The sequence below is a fragment of the Prionailurus viverrinus genome, chromosome D4 (genome assembly GCF_022837055.1).
Source record: "Prionailurus viverrinus isolate Anna chromosome D4, UM_Priviv_1.0, whole genome shotgun sequence".
Taxonomy (NCBI): domain Eukaryota; kingdom Metazoa; phylum Chordata; class Mammalia; order Carnivora; family Felidae; genus Prionailurus; species Prionailurus viverrinus.
The window spans coordinates 43,046,243-43,065,629 of NC_062573.1; the positions used below are offsets into that span (position 1 = coordinate 43,046,243).

Here is a 19,387-nt window from a genome sequence, read left to right on the forward strand (position 1 = left end):
AAAAAAATTTTTTTTTAAAAAAAGAGGCAGTCACTTAACGGACTGAGCTACCCAGGCATCCCACCCCTAGATTTTTTTTATATGAAATGGCCTTTTCATTATTTTCTCCTGACTTATTTCTTTTAACCTTTATTTTCTAATTTTATTAGAACTTTATTCAGTATAATCTATTCAGGCATTTTATTTTTTAATTTTTTTTAAAGTTTATTTATTCTGAAAGAGGGGGAGAGAGAGGGGAGGGACTTGTACTCCTGAACTGTGAGATCATGACCTGAGTCACAACCAAAAGTCAGAAGCTTAACTGACTGAGCCACCCAGGTGCCCCTATTTAAGCATTAAGAAAAAAATTGGGGCGCCTGGGTGGCGCAGTCGGTTAAGCGTCCGACTTCAGCCAGGTCACGATCTCGCGGTCCGTGAGTTCGAGCCCCGTGTCGGGCTCTGGGCTGATGGCTCGGAGCCTGGAGCCTGTTTCCAATTCTGTGTCTCCCTCTCTCTCTGCCCCTCCCCTGTTCATGCTCTGTCTCTCTCTGTCCCAAAAATAAATAAACGTTGAAAAAAAAAATTAAAAAAGCATTAAGAAAAAAAAATTTTGGGGGCGCCTGGGTGGCACAGTCGGTTAAGCGACCGACTTCAGCCAGGTCACGATCTCGCGGTCCGTGAGTTCGAGCCCCGCGTCAGGCTCTGGGCTGATGGCTCAGAGCCTGGAGCCTGTTTCCGATTCTGTGCCTCCCTCTCTCTCTGCCCCTCCCCCGTTCATGCTCTGTCTCTCTCTGTCCCAAAAATAAATAAATGTTGAAAAAAAAAATTAAAAAAAAAGGAAAAAAATTTTTTAATGTTTTTATTTATTTATTTATTTATTTATTTATTTTTATTAAATTTTTTTTTTCAACATTTATTTATTTTTGGGACAGAGAGAGACTGAGCATGAACGGGGGAGGGGCAGAGAGAGAGGGAGACACAGAATCGGAAACAGGCTCCAGGCTCTGAGCCATCAGCCCAGAGCCTGATGCGGGGCTCGAACTCACGGACCGCGAGATCGTGACCTGGCTGAAGTCGGTCGCTTAACCGACTGCGCCACCCAGGCGCCCCTGTTTTTATTTATTTTTGAGACAGAGACAGAGCATGAGCAGAGGAGGGGCAGAGAGAGGGGGAGACACAGAATCAGAAGCAGGCTCCAGGCTCTGAGCTGTCAGCACAGAGCCCGACGCGGGGCTCGAACTCACAGACCGTGAGATCATGACCTGAGCTGAAGTCGGACGCTTAACCGACTGAGCCACCCGGCACCCAAGCATTTTAAAAAGATTACTTTAAAGTCCATTTTATGATACCTTTATGATTGATTTTTTCATTGTTTCATGGGCTCATTTAAAACTGTAGGGGGCGCCTGCGTGGCTCAGTCGGTCCAGCGTCCAACTTTGGCTCAAGCCATGATCTCATGGTTCGTGGTTTTGAGCCCCATGTCAGGCTCGGTGCTGACAGCTCAGAGCCTGGAGCCTGGAGCCTGCTTCAGACTCTGTGTCTCCCTCTCTCCCTCTTCCCCTCTCCCCACTCTGCTCTGTCTCTCTCTGCCTCTCAAAAATAAACATTAAAAAAATTAAAAAAAAAAAACTATAAACTTTATGCATGAGATAAAAAGTTTTATATGTAATTATTAAATTTATGGGTTGTTTTAGCCAACTTTGCTGTTTATTCTCATTTCATTAAATCTGCCCGTTTCTGACAAAGATGTATGGATTTCTCATTTCAATGAAATGTTTTTCAAGTTTCTCTTTTTTTTAATATGTATTTTTTAATGTTAATTTTATTATTTTTTTTTTTCTGAGAGAGAGTGCAAACAGGGGAGGGACAGATGGGGGGGGGCGGGGCACAGAATCTGAAGCAGTCTTCTGGCCCTGAGCTGTCAGCACAGAGCCCTATGCGGGGCCTGAACCCATGAGCTGTGAGATCATGACCTGAGCTGAAGTTGAACTCTCGACTGACTTAGCCACCCAGGCACCCCTTCAAGTTTCTCTTAGATATTCAATACTTTTTGCTATATGTCACCTCGCTTTCATTTTTTATTTTATTTATTTATTTTTTTAAGTAGGCTCCACACCCAGTGTGGAGCCCAACGTGAGACTTTAACTCATGAGCCTGAGATCAAGACCTGAACTGAGATCAAGAGTTGGATGCTTAACCAAGTGATCCATCCAGGCGCCCCTAACAAAACTTAGCTTTTAAATTAATGTTTATGCTGTCTCGTCTTCTTAACCTTGAGGTCTGCACTGTGTAATATGAATGTGGCGCTCATGCTTTCTTTTCGGGTCAGTTAGCGGATAGTTCTTGGCCCGTCCCTTTTCATCTTAAGCTTTTCTCCGTTGCTAGATGTTGTGTTTCTTGTGACCAGTCTGTGTATGCCCACTTTTTGCCCAGTCTGTCTTTTAGTGAGAGAATTCAGCTTCCTTTTTTTATTCCGTGAGCAATAGTGGATTTTATTACTTTTCGCCTTGTTCATTATTTGTATTTGTGACTTTTTCCATTTTTCTGAATTTTGCTTTCATTTTCAAGTTGATACTCATTTCCCAGTTTCCCCCTGTTTATGTGGCAGTCCTGTACTTTTCCGTTTCATTATTGGCCACCTTCCCTTTCAAAGGTTTGTAATCCAATTTTTTTCCTGCTTTCCCATGTAAAAAATGATACCAACATTTTCCCTCACCTCGACACTCCATCCTTCTCTAACTTCCCTACGTTTCTACAGAGAGAATTTAATTTTTCAGATCCAGAGTTTTGTTAGCCTTTTTCTGTGTGTGTTTCCGGAATTCACATGGAGCACTTCACTTCTATTACATATTCCAGATAGTTGATTATCCATTTAGATTTAATTCTGCGTAGAAGGCAAAGTACATTACACTTCTGTCTCCTCTCCACCTTCCCACACATAACAGGTCTCGTTTCTAATTTAGTTACTGTTTGGTTAAAGTCCCTTCTCAAGTCCTTTCCTTAGATGGGGCAGTGGGTGATGTGCTCTTTGAATCCTTAAATTTCGGCAAACACTTCTTTCACACCGACCGTGTGTGTAGGATGTTTGGGTTGTGCTGCTTTTTCCCTCAGCAGTCTTGATTTTACTGTTTGTTCTTCCCAGTTCTGCTGTCAGAAATGAAAAGTGCCATGTAATTTCATTCCTTTTTAGTTTTAAGTAATTATTCTTTCTGGCAACTTGTAAAGTTTTCTTTCTATTCTTAAAGTTGAGGAATTTTAGTGTGATATTCTTGAGTGTGTCTTTTTTCTCTTACTAGTCCTGCCGGGATCTTGAAGAGCACTTTGAGGTCACAATTCAGTCTTTCCTTTTCTTCCATATTCCTTCAGCTATTGCCTCTCTCCCATCTCTTCCTTTTCCTCCTTCCAGAGACTCCTCCGGAACGTTGGTACGTCACTTAGGGCTCCTCAATCTGTTCTTCAGGTTTCTTCTCTTTTCCATTAATGACTTACATCTCTTTGTATCCTTATGCTTTGAGATTTCTTCCAGTTGATCGTTCACGCCACCATTGAAGAGTCTGTCTTCTCCTTTATCTACTGAATTATTCAACTTGGAGGGTTTTGTTTTTAAAGTTTAGATAATATTTTAAACCCATAGAAATTATTGTCCGTTCTCGGTATGCCTCTTCTGAAGTAATCGTACCATTTTTGACCTCAGTGTTTCATCTTTGTCCTTCAGAAGATCTGCTAGGTCTGTTCTCTAGGTCTGTTCTCTAGATCTGCTGGGTCCTATTCTCGCCTACTGTAGATATGTTATTTATGTGTGCGTTGGGGTTCAGGTTGTTATTAAGAGACCTTATGTTTTTATAATCCTCTAACTGATGAGAGGTAGGCATGTTGTGCATTTCATGTGTATGCACCTGGACGACCCTGTGCCTGCCTTCTGGCCTCTTTGCATCTCCAGCCTCAGGAGTAGAGGGGACTCTCCCTCCTGTTGAGTGTCTCCTGAACACCTTTGGGGCGGAGCGGGGGGCTGGCAGTCCTTGTGCAGTTTTGTGTGGGAACTCCTCTGTGTCTTGCTTAGAGCCCAGAGCAGAGCAAGCCCCATATCAGTCCTCTTTCAAGATGCCCATAATCCCATGGCCACATTCTTCAGGCCCCATTCACTGCCAGCTGGTTCCCAGAGCTGACTGGTTCAAGAAGGCAAATGGGTTGCATTTGAGATGAAAGTTGGGGGAGGTGAGTCAAATTTAAGGTCCCCTCTTTCCCCACAATCCTGGATTTTTATACTTGATTCATAGTTTCAGATGGTATTTCACTCCTGTGCCATTTGTTGTGGGTTTTTTAAAAAAATTTTTCTTAAGTTACTTATTTTGAGAGAGACAGAGATAGCACGAGTGGGGGGAGGGGCAGAAAGAGAGAGAGGGAGGGAGGGAGGGAGGGAGGGGGAGAGAGAGAATCCCAAGCAGGTTCTGTACTGTCAGGTTTGACATGAGGCTTGACCTCAGGAAACCATGAGATCGTGACCTGAGCCGAAACTGAGAGTCAGATGCTGAACTGACTGAGCCACCCAGGTGCCCCCCATTTGTCATGCTTTAGTGGCATTACAGAGAGATTTTTAGTTTGAAACCTACCTTTGAGTGTTTTACCTAGCTTTTCATATGCATAAACTCTTGGACTCTATTATAATTTCCAGGGAGTATCCTTTTCAGATGCACTGTGGACAAATCAACTTTTAAAGGAGAAATTTTTGCGTTGGGATAAATAAAACTCTTCTGAGGGAGTTTATTTGTCTGTATGCAAATTTCACCGAACAAAGATATGAATCTAAACATCTTGTGCAACGCGGAAGCCAGTCGAATTGGGACAGAGACCAAAAATAGGAGCATAGGTAAAAAGGAGAGACAGGAGCTGGAGAAAGAATCAGCTTTGCATTATCAGTGGTACTAGGAAGAAGACGTGGTGATGATAACACAGCAATTGAAAGCCACATATAATCAGAAAACCTTATTTTGTCCAGTAGCTAATACCTTTTCTTAAGCTATCTACTAGAGTTGCTGACAAGTGTATTAGAAGAGATTATGTATTAAAAGGACCGATCCTGTTCCAGAAAATTAAAACAAGGAAGCATTCAGTAGAATCTGAGAGGCTGAAAAACAATATTGTACCCTATATTCATAGGTAGTAAAGTTAGTGCAAATATGCACATGTTTGTTTAGATAGTCATTTGCCTTAAATATTTGATATCTGAAGTATGCACACTTATTCTCCCTAATATTGATATTCATTTTGTCCTAATGAGCTTTAGGCAAAGAAAATTTGAATTATACGACATGTGTAAACCTCCCATTGAATGGTAATTAGTCTGTTCTGCTTAGCGGCACTTAAGGTTAATAGTTGAGTAAAAATTTTTAAAAAACAGTGACTTGATCTCCGATATGTGTGGGATAGATAGGCTGAGAATCAGTTCAAGCTTTTATTCTGTGTCAGTAACAATTCCTCACTTTGTATCTAAGCCTCGGTTTTACATTTATTGCATGTGTGACTAGAGAGTCAGGTGACAATACATCTGAACTTTGCCATTTATCACAGACCCAGGACAGAGAAAATGTAGTCTATATAATAGGAACCATTCTTTCACCTTTTTTTATATTTTCTAAATTTTTATTTATCTGGGGTGTTGTTATGGGCTGTTTTTCTTTTTACCTCTCAGTTGTCATAATTTAAAGGAAGCTTTTTGTAAAGGGGCAGGAGCGAGAGTAGCTTGCTTCTATGAAGATTTGTTGGGTTGGTGAAAAGCTGGGCATTAAATACCTAGGCCAGTGTGGGAGCAAAAAGTTATAAAATTTCTGGAGTTTTATACTTAAAATCATATGTATGTGATTAAGAAAGGAGTCTAAACTTTCTGTGACACAAGAGTCTGTGTTCTATACCACTGTGTACTTTGCATTAAGAATTCTAGTTTGTCCCTCAAAAGGGTTTTAGAAATAAATCATGGAAGGAGCCCTGTAGAAGTTTTTTTTTTTTTTTAATACTGAAATTTACTATTTTTTAATGCTTAATATTAGAAAGTATTGGTAGGTAGGGGCATCTGGGTGGCTCAGTCTGTTAAGTGTCTGGCTTTGGCTTAAGTCATAATCTCATGGTTCATGAGTTCGAGCCCTGCATCGGGCCTTTGTGCTGACAGCTTAGAGCCTGGAGCCTGCTTTGGATTCTGTGTCTCCCTCTCTCTCTGCCCCTCTCCTGCTTCTGCTCTCTCTCTCTCTTTCAGAAATAAACAAACATTAAAAAAAAAAAAAAGAAAGTATGTTGGTAGGTAAAAATCTGTGTGTTTTAAAAAGTCACATTTATAAACCTATGTATAATACTCCATGAAGGTTAAATATTGAGCAACAACGCTTGGGTGTTCTAGAGCCATAATTAGAATACTGGTTGCAAATTGCCAAAATTCAGTGAGTCAACAAACCAATTAAAAAAAAAAACCCGAAGGATATTAGATTTCAAATGTTCTTCCTTAATTTAGTTTTCCCATTATACTTTATTTTAATTATTCATAGTATTGCTTAACATGCCAGGAAATGTCTTGTAATAGAATTTATAAAATAATGTAGTTTCAGTAATATGAATACTATCTTTAGCATTCTGCTTGTAAATCTCAGATAGAGATGTTTTGTAAGGAATCATCTAGTTTGATGCATAAAAGCACGTCTTTGCATAGTAACTTTATCCATTTTAGAACTTTGAGACCAAATGCTCACTTGAGAAAAATAAATGGAAATGATTGGTATATGTCATTTTGTTGTTGTTATTGTCGACAAATAAGGAAAAAATTGTAAGAAAAAAAATATATAGTCCACTAACATAGAACAGTAATTTTTCATTTTAAGTATTTTTCCTCAAATTTTTATTTAAATTACAGTTCGTTAACATGCAATGTAATATTAGTTTCAGGTGTAGAATTTAGTGATTCATCGCTTCCATACAACACCTGGTGCTCCTCACAACAGGTGCCCTCCTTTTTTTAAAAAAAAAATTTTTTTTAATCTTTTATTTATTTTTGAGAGACAGAGACAGAGCATGAGTGGGGGAGGGGCAGAGAGAGGGGGAGACACAGAATCCAAAGCAGGCTCCAGGCTGTGAGCTGTCAGCACAGAGCCCGATGTGGGGCTCAAACTCCCGAAACTTGAGATTATGACCTAAGCCAAAGTCGAACGTTTAACCGACTGAGCCACCCAGACTCCCCCGGGTGCCCTCCTTAATACCCCCCATCTACCTCCCTTCTGGTAACCATCAGTTTGTTCTTTATAGTTAAGAGTCTGTTTCTTGGTTTGTCTCTCTCCCCCCCCCCCCCCACCCTTATATTCATTTGTTTTGTTTCTTAAATTCCACGTGTGAGTGAAATCATACGATATTTGTCTTTCTCTGACTGACTTATTTTGTTTAGCGCTATACTCTCTAGCTCCGTCCTCATTGTCGCAAATGACAAGATTTCATTCTTTTTTTTATGGCTGAGTAATATTCAATTGTGTGTGTATATATACACAGCACATCTTCTTTATCCATTCGTCAGCTGGTGAACATTGGGGCTCTTTCCATCATTTGGCTGTTGTTGATAATGCTGCTGTAAACATCGGAGTGCATGAGTCCCTTCGAATCTGTATTTTTATATCCTTTGGGCAAATACCTAGTAGTGCAATTGCTGGATCATAGGGTAGTTCTATTTTTACTTTTTTGAGGAACCTCCATACTGTTTTCCACTGTGGCTGCACCAGTTTGCATTCCCACCAACAGTGCACGAGGGTTCTCCTTTCTCGACATCCTTGCCAACTTGTTGTTTCCTGTGCTATTAGTTTTAGCCATTCTGACAGGTGTGAGGTGATAGATACCTCGTTGTAGTTTTGATTTGCATTTCCCTGAAGATGAGTGGTGTTGACCATCTTTTCATGTGTCTACTGGCCATTTGTATGTCTATTCATGTCTTCTACCTATTTTTTAACTGAATTATTATTTTTGGGGGGGGTGTTGAGTTTTATAAGTTCTTCATAGATTTTGGATACTAACCCTTAATCACATATGTCATTTGCAAATATCTTCTCCCATTTCACAGGTTGCCTTTTAGTTTTATTGATCATTTCCTTTATAGTGACTATTACTTTCTTTTTTTTTATATTTTTATTAATGTTTATTTATTTATTTTTGAGAGACAGAGAGAGAGAGACAGTGAACAGGGGAGGGGGAGAGGGGGAGTCAGGGAGAGAGAATCCCCAGCAGGCTCCATGCTGTCAGCACAGAGCCTGATGTGAGGCTCAAACCCCTAAACCATGAGATTGTGACCTGAGCCGAAATCAAGAGTCAGAGGCTTAACCAACTCAGCCACCCAAGCGCCCCGAGTATTACTTTATGATATTCATATACATGCTTTTCTCTTTTCTTCTTACGTAGACCCTATAGGTAGATTGACTGTTTTAGTGAAAAGCGTAGCCCCTGCCCAACTGTCTTTTCAATTCCGCTAGATATTTAAGGGACACAGGATTGATGTACAGATCATTGACTTTGAGTGAGTTAGAGGTATAGCAGAACAAGCAAGCCTTGAGATGTAAATTCCGGTTGAAAATTTGGACATGTATTTGCCATTAGTTCCATTAGAAGGTGGAAGTAAGCAAGAAAGAGCTTTTCTTTTATCGTATGGGTGTAGATTTTTACAAGTCCGGGATCTACTTCTGTGTCCTAGTCTTACTATTAATGGCAGCGGGTCACAAATGTGTTAAGTATGAATTTAAATTTTGTTCCTAAATAGAAAGGTTCTGTGTAGGCCATATATACTGAGGTACTTATATCAGTGAAAAGATAAGCAGCACATTTAAAATGGAACAGGCAGTCGTGAACTCTTTCCTCGTGATTGCACGATAGTAATTGGCTAAAGACTTTTTAGTCCATTTGATGGCTATTTGGTGACATGTTTGTTCTGTTGGATTTCTCTTTTCTTTGCTAGTGGATGGGAGACACTTCCTAATGAAATGACACTCCCGTGAAATTTGGGCAGCAAAAAAAAAAAAAATTGCTTTTTATCTCAAATTGAGAATTCTTTTCTTTCTTGTTTGGGTCTTGTGATTCTTGATATTAAAAAGCCATTTAAGATTTAATATTACCTGGCCTCACCATGCGACACTGGGCTATTTTTCTGCCTTGTCCTCGATCTTTGCCGTAGCTGGATGCTGTTCCCCAAATACAATTTCATCCCTCCTTGTCGTGCTTCACTCTAGTCGCTGGTCTCCCAAGTCCTTTCTCATTCTTCCCTTCCTAGTAATGCCCTGCTTATCCTTGAGGATCTAATTCAGGCGTTTCTTCTCTATAGATTTCGGAACGATTCTTCGCCCACACCCCCAACAGAACCAATGGCCGCCTTCCTTTTGTGGTCATCGCACATCGTTGGTGGCTCTTGGAACAACCATGACTCCTAGATACGTCGCAGTTCCTAAGAGTCGGGGCCACGTGCCATCCTTCCTTGTGTCTCCTAGAACAGGCGTTCCGCGAACATTTGTCCAACCGAAATGTTTAGAACGCCATGCTTCTCGTGATTAGGAGAGCAGCTGGCCTCGTTAAACCCCTTGATCACAGTGGCCCTCGTTCCCTGTGTTCCTCACACACCCTGTCCCCACCTGTTGCACTGTGCTGATTGGTGTCTAAGAAAATGCATTCGAGAGCGATCAAAGAAGGATCCTTGTATGTGGATGCAACGTGCGGGGCAGCCGGCTGGTGACTCCGCGTTGCTCCGGAGCTCTGAGTTGCGTTCTCTTCTCCCCTTTCTGCAGGACCCGAACAGGAGCATTCATACCAGCAGCAGCAGCAGCAGCAGCTGCAGCAGCAGCAGCAGCAGCAGCAGTAGCAGCAGCAGCAGCAGCTGTAGCAGCAGCAGCAGCAGCAGCAGCAGCAGCAGTAGCAGCAGCAGCAGCAGCAGCACCAGTTTTTCAAAGCCTCACAAGTTAATGAAGGAGCACAAGGAAAAACCTTCTAAAGACTCCAGAGAACATAAAAGTGCCTTCAAAGAACCTTCCAGGGATCACAACAAATCTTCCAAAGAATCCTCTAAGAAACCCAAAGAAAATAAACCACTGAAAGAAGAAAAAATAGTTCCTAAGATGGCCTTCAAGGAACCGAAACCCATGTCAAAAGAGCCAAAACCAGACAGTAACTTACTCACGATCACCAGTGGGCAGCAAGACAAGAAGGCTCCTAGTAAAAGGCCCCCCATTGCAGATTCCGAAGAACTCTCAGCCAAAAAAAGGAAAAAGAGTAGCTCAGAGGCTTTATTTAAAAGTTTTTCTAGCGCGCCACCGCTGATACTCACTTGTTCTGCTGACAAAAAACAGATAAAAGATAAATCTCATGTCAAGATGGGAAAGGTCAAAATCGAAAGTGAGACATCAGAGAAGAAGAAATCGACTCTGCCACCATTTGATGATATCGTGGATCCCAACGATTCCGACGTGGAGGAGAACATGTCCTCCAAATCTGACGTGAGTAGTCTTGTTGGTTTCCCTCCTTTCCCATGTTAGCCTTCAGATCTTATTTCAGATGGCTGTAGGATAAAGGATGAGGGAAGAAACTGACAGCCGAACCGTGAAATGGTAGCATGGATGGGCCTAGAGATGAATTTCCTTAACTAATGGAAAGAAGGAAATGAAATCATTAAAGAATCGGCAGACATTTGGACTGTGATGGAAATTGTTAAAGGAAAGATACGTTCCGTAGTGTAATAATGGGCTGTGTTGAATAGCAGCAGGAAAATTGAGATGCTCCTTGGCACTTAGTTACTGTGCTTTTCCATGATTGCTGATTTAGGAAAGTGAGAAGCATGCGATAAAATTTGAATATATGAGAAAATAAATTTAAAAGACAAGTTTAGAAAATATTGGGGTGCAGCTATAACGTTGATCTTTTTGATCAATGCTGTGAAGTAATTTGTTTACAGAGATGAGAAGCTGGTATAGTATTTTTAAGAAGTTTTCTGGAGGCAAAATCGATATAACGACCTACCGTATAGATTTAAAATGTATAATTTGGTAAAATTTGACACATATTTGTGCTTGTGAAAGCCGGTGGTGGTATTTTGAAAAAGAACCACTTAATTTTTTTTTTTTTTTCTTCCTTTGGGGCCATGGTCGGGGTATGTGATCTTTGTTTTTGCTGATGGGTGGGATTAACTTTTGTGGATGCCTAAAAGACCATCTGACCATTTCACGCCCCTCCAAAATGTTACCTGATGTTGAGATTTAAACTTACAATTGCAGATTTCTCAGAGTTGGAAGGGGGTTTCACGCTATCTATTCTAACTTCTCGCCAGTATAAGAAATCTTATGCTTCCAGTGACAGAACTATTAGTATTTGAAATAGTATTCCATTCCAGTTCTAGAGAATGAACGTTATTTACTTTGAAGTCAAATTCCCCCTTTTTTTTTTTAAACAATCTTTAGCCCTTTTAAGTTACTTATTAGTCCTGACCGGTCCAAATAATCTCCTTACTTTGGCTTGTCAGTATTTCTAGACAATGGTCAAGGAAGATGTCTGGCTAAAAATTGCTGGCAATTTGAGACTATTTCTCTTTCTGTCCCACGGGTTCACCATACACATGTTCCTAATTCGAGTGCTGGCAGAGGTGGAGGGACTTCGTAGCAGATTCTGTCTTCTGCATTTGCGCTGGGTAGAAGGGCAGCCGGGGTGGCAACGTGGAGTCACAACCGATCTCCTGTTGTCCAGAGACTACTTCCTTCCCCACTACCCTCCATAGCTAATCTGGAAATTGTAATAGAAGATCAAATTAGGAGCCCAGTAGCATATAAAATACAAGAGATTAGGGTAATTTGTTCCAGTGTTTGGTAAATGTTTTAGAGCAATAGTTTATTGAACCAATGAGAATTAATGGGTTTGTGCCAACACGTCAAGCATTTATTTTTCCTCTTGTGCTTTTTACTTAGGGTCCTCTTTTTTTTTTTTTTAAGTTTATTCATTTATTTTGAAAGAGAGACAGCACAAGCAGGGGAGGGGCAGAAAGAGAGGGAGAGGGAGAGAATCCCAAGCAGGCTCCGAGCTGCCAGTGCAGAGCCTAGGCGCAGGGCTTGAACCCATGAAACTGTGAGATCGTGACCTGAGCCAAAACCAGAAGTCCAGCACTCAACCGACTGAGCCACCCAGGCGGACTTAGGCTCCTCTTAATACAATTAGGTGTTACTTGGAAAGTTTTTTTGTATGTTTGACTTTTATTTCAAATCACCCTAAGATGTCCATTGATCCTCTTGGGGTGTGATTAGTCTATCAAGATTGTCAGGGTTAGCCACTTAGTCTTTCCGTATTCTGACGTGTTGTGACTCTTCTCGAACGGAGGTTTTCCAGTTGTGGCTTAGGATTCAGTGGTGAGCCACGAAACCATTTTAGCATGTCGTCACCAGTGTTTACAAAAAATCAGAATACGTTGTAATTAGCATGGGTGAGTAATGGTTTGTAAAAATTCTATTTCATAGGCTGTGTGTGTTTCTTATAGTAGGTTATGGTCAGAAAGGCATCTTTCTTGAATGTTAGCTGATTAAACGACATTCCTAAAGCAAACCTCTTTCTGCATGAAATTGTCCCAGATGATCATCGTCCTTAGATAACTCTGTGCATTTTTGTTTTTATTTGTCTCTTGCTCCCTCCCTTTTCTATATGATTTATAAGATATGACTTTTCTTTTCATAAACTTCATGTTCAACTTGGTATATTAATCCTAAGCCATAATTTGAAAAATCTTTTGGAGTAAAGAGTTAGAATCTTAATTCCTTACAGTAGGGAGCAAATTTTCACAACAATTCATGACATAGGAGAATCACATATCCAGTAACTGTTATAGGAGTTTTTGTAACGGGTTCTGCACATCATTATAGAGAAAGTCTCTAAAGGCTTTTGGATATTATTTGGGTATAAAACCCAACAGATACCCTTTCTTTATCAGTTTTCTGGTAGTAGTGCTTTTATTGTTGCTGTTGTTGGTTTGATTCTCTAAATGCAGGTGGTCGAGCCGAATAAAATTGATGAAAGTCGTTCCAAATAAGCCATGACTCAAAAGACCTTTCTGTGAACAAAGAAGATAAGGGGAGGGTGGTGGAGGGAGGGAGGGGAAGGGAGGTGCTAAAGTTCCCTGTATGCAATAGTAGAGATCACCTTTGTCTGGCCTTCTTCCTACCTGGTGTTCCCACTGTGGGCAAGACAGAAGGAATGGGAGACCATTGTAATGGAGAGCAGTGAGGAGCCCAGATTTTCCCTTGGCCAGTAACAGATTTGATAGCTTGGGACAGGCCCGACTTCAGTGGGCATACTGTAATATCCTGGTGGTGAGTATGTCTGTATCTGAGTAAGTGTGGTAAGATGAGCTGATCTCTCTAACATCCTTTCCAGCTTTATTATTTGAATATGAACCAGATTTGTGTTCATTTATGGCAGATAGGGTCGTGGGTAATTTTAGGCACAATGGGCAGAGATCATGGTCTTTGAAACAGAAGAAAGAGACAAAAAGAAATTGGAAGAGTATGAAGAATTAGGAAGGGCTGGGAAGAAAAGATTATTTACCTGGTAAGCTTGTAAACATCTTACCTGGGTGCAGGTTAGTTACAGTAAAAGGAAGAACTTAAAAAATATTTTTTTTAAATATTTTATTTATTTTTGAGAAAGAGGGAAACAGAGTGTGAGCAGGGGAACGACAGGGAGAGAAGAGACACAGAATCTGAAGCAGGCTCCAGGCTCTGAGCTGTCAGCACAGAGCCCGATGTAGGGCTCAAACCCATGAACTATGAGATCATGACCTGGGCCAAAGTCACATGCTTAACTGACTGAGCCACCAAGGCGCCCCTAAAAGGAAGAACTTTTTAAAGAGGCTTTTCCATAAAAATAAAATCAGTGCTATTACTGATTACTGGAAGCTTACTTAGATTGTTGATTCATATGGTTCCTCTTGGTTAAGATTTTTATATACTTTGCATAGAAAAGTAGAAGTACATCCATGCTTTGTATTCCCACGTGTCGTTTTTGAAGGATCACTTATTTGTTAATAAGTGGTTAGGCAGGCCAGGTAGGTAGGTAGTCAAGTAAGCAAATAATTAGGAGTTTGTAGTGTGGTGACAGACAGGCTGTGGTTTGAAGCCCAGCTCCTCCCGTGATCTTAAGCAAATGTTTTAACCTTCTGTATTTAAGTTAATTCTCTTGTAAGGTGGAGATCGTGATAGTATTTATTATGTAGGATTATTGTGAAAATGGTAAAGCACCTATGAGCACATTAACCAAAAAATACTAGTTAACTATGATATGTGTGATATAGCTTCTGGCAACCTTTATAACATACAGCTTTGAAAGAGATTTTTTGATATTCAGAAATACTGTAGAACTCTAGTGTCCTTGTTCAAGAGTTGGGTTATATGTTTTAAAGGGGCAAAAATACTAGGTCATGTTGCTCTGAAATTTGTTTTGAGAAGGTATATGTCCTTGATATTGGTACGCATTTGTTACACGGTGACTGGAAAATTAGAGGGCTTTAAATCAAAGCTTTAAATCAAAAGTTAAGCCAGAAAGTGTCCCAGGATCTTCCAGCTTTTTACTTCAAATAGGTAAAGGACAAGGACATACCTAGCACTGTATTAGGTAGGCTCTTGCTTGTTTGTTTTATTGCTGCTACTATTAAAGGAAGACGTCCTAAGAAATGACTTCTCTGTGGATTGTTATTAATGTTACACAGAGTCGTTTTTAAATACATTTTGCAATTCCTGAAATGTTTGTTCTTTTCTAAAGAAATTTAATATGGTCACGTGAAAATCCATTGGTGATTTTCCCCGACAGAATTAAAGAGTTGCAGGGAGACAGAGGGAGTGGTTTATAGCGGGTGAGCATTTAGCAAATACAGGAAACATGGTAAGAGCATGTTTTTGCTATATACATAAATGTTAGCATTAAGAATATTGTACCTTCAAGGACCTCCGTATTTCCCGTTAGAGTAAGGCTATTCTTGGTTTAGGAAATTATCACCTTGTGGTCATGATGGTCATTTATGGAAAGTAACCTTACTAGTGATTGACATGTGCTAGCAGCTAGAAGGGTGAAGGTCTGTATCCTTGTCAACTTAAAGTTTATAATTGTGGTTTACATGAACTTGTTTACACTTTAATTGACAATTAAAAAGAGCCCAACGATCTATCACGCCTCCTGTATTTCCCTAGGTTTTGTGTTTCATTTAATTCAGCTTCCGGAGAGAAATCTATTGGGTTGATCATGTTTTGTGATATGGGGGAGTTGGGTATTCATAGCAGAGAAGAAGGGGGACAGAGTAAAATAAAACTGAAATAAGTATTTATAATCAGATGTGGTTTTGGTAGTAATTTCCTTATCATTGCCGTTGCTTTTGCCTTGTTCTGTAGAGATTTAATTGTGATTTAAAAGTGCAGACGTGAAGATGGGCAGGGTGCATTTGGGTAAAATGTTACACACTTCAACCTGCCATGTGAGGAATGAGATTATAATCCTGTCCTTTGATACTTTGGTTTTACCAACGTTGTTTTCTTGGTTAAAATCTTCTTGAGGGAAAGAGATGAAATCTCTTCTAATAGTAGCATTTTACCAGTGGTGGTTCAGATACAGGATAACGAATTCAAACCACCTTAGCAGAAATTTCTTTTGAAAAGAAAAAAAGGAAGAAGGAAAAAGAAACTTCCCCTCTTTTGTTGTGCCTCATTTCCTCCCACCCCACCCTGTTCCTTGCCCTGCTTAAACTGTCTGGAGCTGGCAGTAAACGTCCTGTTGTTGAAGCATTGGCCTTAGGTTTTTATGTGATGGAAGGTTGTGGCAGTCAGAGAAGAAGGTCTTTATTGTGTTTTCAAAGTGGCTTTTTAATGACTTGTAATTCCAGCACATGCAAGAGCTGTAAAGTCTGTAAGCATAGTGAGTGAGCAGCTGGAGAGGCCATTCATTAAAGGGCAGCCCTGCCTGGGGGGGGGGCGGGGCTCTTGTTCTGGACTCCTGTTCTCTGCATCTTATAACTGGAGGTAAACATACCTGAAGGGTTGCAATCCTTCCTCTGATAGATTCAGCTCAGTGTGGAATTTTGATTAAAACAATAGGAAGAAAGTTAACTTTGTTGAGTGCATGGAGATATTTCACCTGCCCTTGTTTTCAGCTGCTTTTTTGCTTGTTTTCTATGTCATATGTGAACGGGTAGAGGGGTGGGTATGGTCCAGCGAATCAGCGATTTCATTTACTCAGCCACATTCCTGACTTAGTCCAAAAAAGGATTTGGAGTAGTCAAAAGGGAGATTTTTACCTTAAAACAGAGTTAGGGGCTTCTTCCTTGTTTGGGTATCATACTAAGCCTAAATTGTTCCACAATTTTTAAATAATTTGTTAGAAGCCCTTAGGTAGCCGAGGGCCTTGAGCAGACAGGGGATTCTATCATTGCAGAGTTGTTGTTACCCATGACTGCCAAAACTCAGCATTTTTACTTGTATTGAATTGTATGTCTCAAAAATTCCGTGAGCCTCCTTCAAGAGAGCTGCATTTCCTCTTCAGTGCACTATTGTTTCTTACTCTGGGGCCCATGATCTTTACCTAATTGTCTCATCTGTCATCTTTAGACACAAAATCAAAGATGTGATCCAACATGGTCTTTGCATGGCCAGCTTTACCATACCATTGGGATGCCTATAGTTGAACATTCCTTGAGTGCTTTCTATGTGCTCATCCCCCGTCTAAGCACTTGACTTGTTTTAACTCATTTAATCCTGAAAACAACTTTAGGAAGTAGGTAGTATAATTATCCCCGTTTTATAGATGGGGAAACTGAGGCTGAAAGAGCTTTGACCACAGTTGCCATGTGGTGGAGCCAGGATTTGATCCCACTTGGTAGGAGCTCCCTCGAGGGGTTTCGGAGCGAAGCAGATCTTTTTTTCCCATGGATTCATATTACATACGCAGAGATGTGCTTCATGACATTGGCGTCAGTGCTGTGAAAGCCTTTGGTATAATGTTCTTGTTCCATTTATGAATCATGTTTCTTTGACCTACCTATTGATTTGGACTTTTACCAACAGTCTTCAGGAAGTGATAGGTTGTCCTTAGCGCTGGATTTGGCATACACAGGGAGGGAAGAGCTGTAAACCGTCCAGGGATCTCTGACTTCTTATACACGCTTGCTTCAAGTACAACAGACTCCCGTGGTTCTGGGTTTCACATTATTGTATGATCCCTATTTCCCTGCCCCCAGAATTTTCCCACTTGTTTTTGCGAGGGATTTATGTTTAACAGAGCTGAGCTGCAATATCAAGCTTTCCCAGAAGGTGCCACCAAATAACAAATGGTGTCCTACAGTTCGAAGATCACTTCCCTTTGAATCTTGTAGCTGTGTTCGGTAATTTCATTTTCTAGTGTCTCTAAGTCCTTCAAAATGTAGGTTGCGCTTTCTTTGAATTAGGAGACAAGATAACACAACAGCATAGGTAGAGGATGGTTTTCTTTTGGAGTCTATGTAATTATTTAGAAAAGTCTGAGAAATTGTTCTCAGTGGGTAACGATTTATGACTGGAAACTTTCAAGGCAGTCTCAAGGTCCTCAAAGAAAAATCACCCGTAGGAGGCTACTTTAGGTCACTAAAGGTGACGGCACAGTGAGATGTTCCCAGATAAAGTCAAAGATCCTTCTATTAGGAGAAAATGGAACAGCATTACTAAAGTGTTTGGAGACAACAAACTGCCTTTGAATTCTGACAATACAGAGGATAAGGATGTGGGGGCGCTGGAATAGGGAGAAATATTCAGAATTGTTGACACAGAGAAAAGGAATTTCCTTGCTTTTCTTGGTCATGGGAGAAAATGTACGTATGGGGTCCTCAGATGTGATGTGATACTATTTAACCATTTTTAAAAATGTTTTACTTATTTTTGAGAGAGTGCGAGTGGGGCAGGGGCAGAGTGAGAGGGAGACAGAGGATCCGAAGCAGGCTCCACGCTGACAGCAGCAAGCCCGTCATGGGGCTTGAACCCACAAACCGTGAAATCATGACCCCAGCCGATGTCAAGAGTCCAATGCTCAACTGACTGAGCTACCCAGGCACCCCTGTATAACCATTTTTTTAATTCAAGTGTAATTAACATACCATGTTATATTACTTTCAAGTGTACAAAAGAGGGCTTCAACAATTCTGTACATCAGTCCTTATTGTGGTAAATTTACTCTTAATCCTCCTTGCGAATTTCATCCCATGCCCCCTCCCCCCCCCCCCCAGCCTCCCCTCCGGCAACCACCAGTTTGTTCTCTGTATTTAAGAGCCCGCTTTTTTTGTTTCTCTTTTTTTCCTTTGTTCATTTGTTTCCTAAATTCCACATATGGGTGAAATCATATGGTATTTGTCTTTCTCTGACAGATTTATTTCACTTAGCATAATACCCTCTAGAGCCATCCATGTTGTTGCAAATGACAAGGTTTCGTTCTTTTTTATGACTGATTAATATTCCACTCTGTACACACACCACATCTTCTTTAACCCTTTGTTGATGGAGCCCGGGCTGCTTCCATATCGTGGCTATTTTAAATAATGCTGCAGTAAACAGAGGGGTGCAGATAGCTTTTTTAGATTAGTGTTTTCATTTTCTTTGGGTAAATGTCCAGTAGCAGAGTTATTGGGTCATAGGGTAGTTCTGCTTTTAACTTTTTGAGGCACCTCCGTACTGTTTTCCACAGTGGCTGCACCAGTTTGCATTTGACCAACAGTGCACAAGCGTTCCTTTTTCTCCACATCCTTGTTAACACTTGTTTCTTACGTTTTTGATATTAGCCATTCTTGCAGGAGTGGGGTGATATTGCATTGCGGTTGTGATTTGCATTGTTTGGATGGTTAGTGATGTTGAGCATCTTTTCATGTGTCTGTTGGTGATCTGGATGTCGTCTTTGGAGAAATGACTATTCAGGTCCTCTGCCCATTTTTTAATTGGACTATTTGGGGTCTTTTGGTGTTGGGTTGTGTAAGTTCTTTACATGTTTTAGATATTAAGTCCTTACTGGATATATCATTTACAAATATCTTCTGTCATTCGGTAGGTTGCCTTTTTGTTTTGTTGATGTTTTTTTCCCTGTGTAGAAGCTTTTTATTTTGCTGTAGCCTCAATAGTTTAATATTGCTTTTGTTTCTCTTGCCAGAGGAAACGTATCTAGAAAAATGTTTCTGCGGCTGATGTCAAAGAAACTACTGCCCATGTTTCCTTCTAGAAATTTTATGGTTTTAGGTCTCACATTTAGATCCTTAATCCATGTTGAGTTTATTTTTGTGTATGGTATAAGAAAAGGGCCCAGTTTTATTCTTCTGCATTTAGCTATTCAGTTTTCCCAACACCATTTCCCATTGCATATTCTTGCCTCCTTTGTCATAGAT

General features: G+C 40.5%; 1 protein-coding gene across 2 annotated transcripts in view; it reads left to right on the forward strand.

Annotated features, from left to right (window-relative positions):
* MLLT3 (MLLT3 super elongation complex subunit) overlaps positions 1-19,387 on the forward strand; it is a 290,119-nt gene that overhangs the window by 202,785 nt on the left and 67,947 nt on the right. For both annotated transcript variants that reach the window (XM_047830557.1, XM_047830558.1), the window contains exon 5: positions 9,768-10,472. In XM_047830557.1, the coding sequence (XP_047686513.1) occupies positions 9,768-10,472 (705 nt within the window). The remainder of the gene's footprint in view (positions 1-9,767; positions 10,473-19,387) is intronic.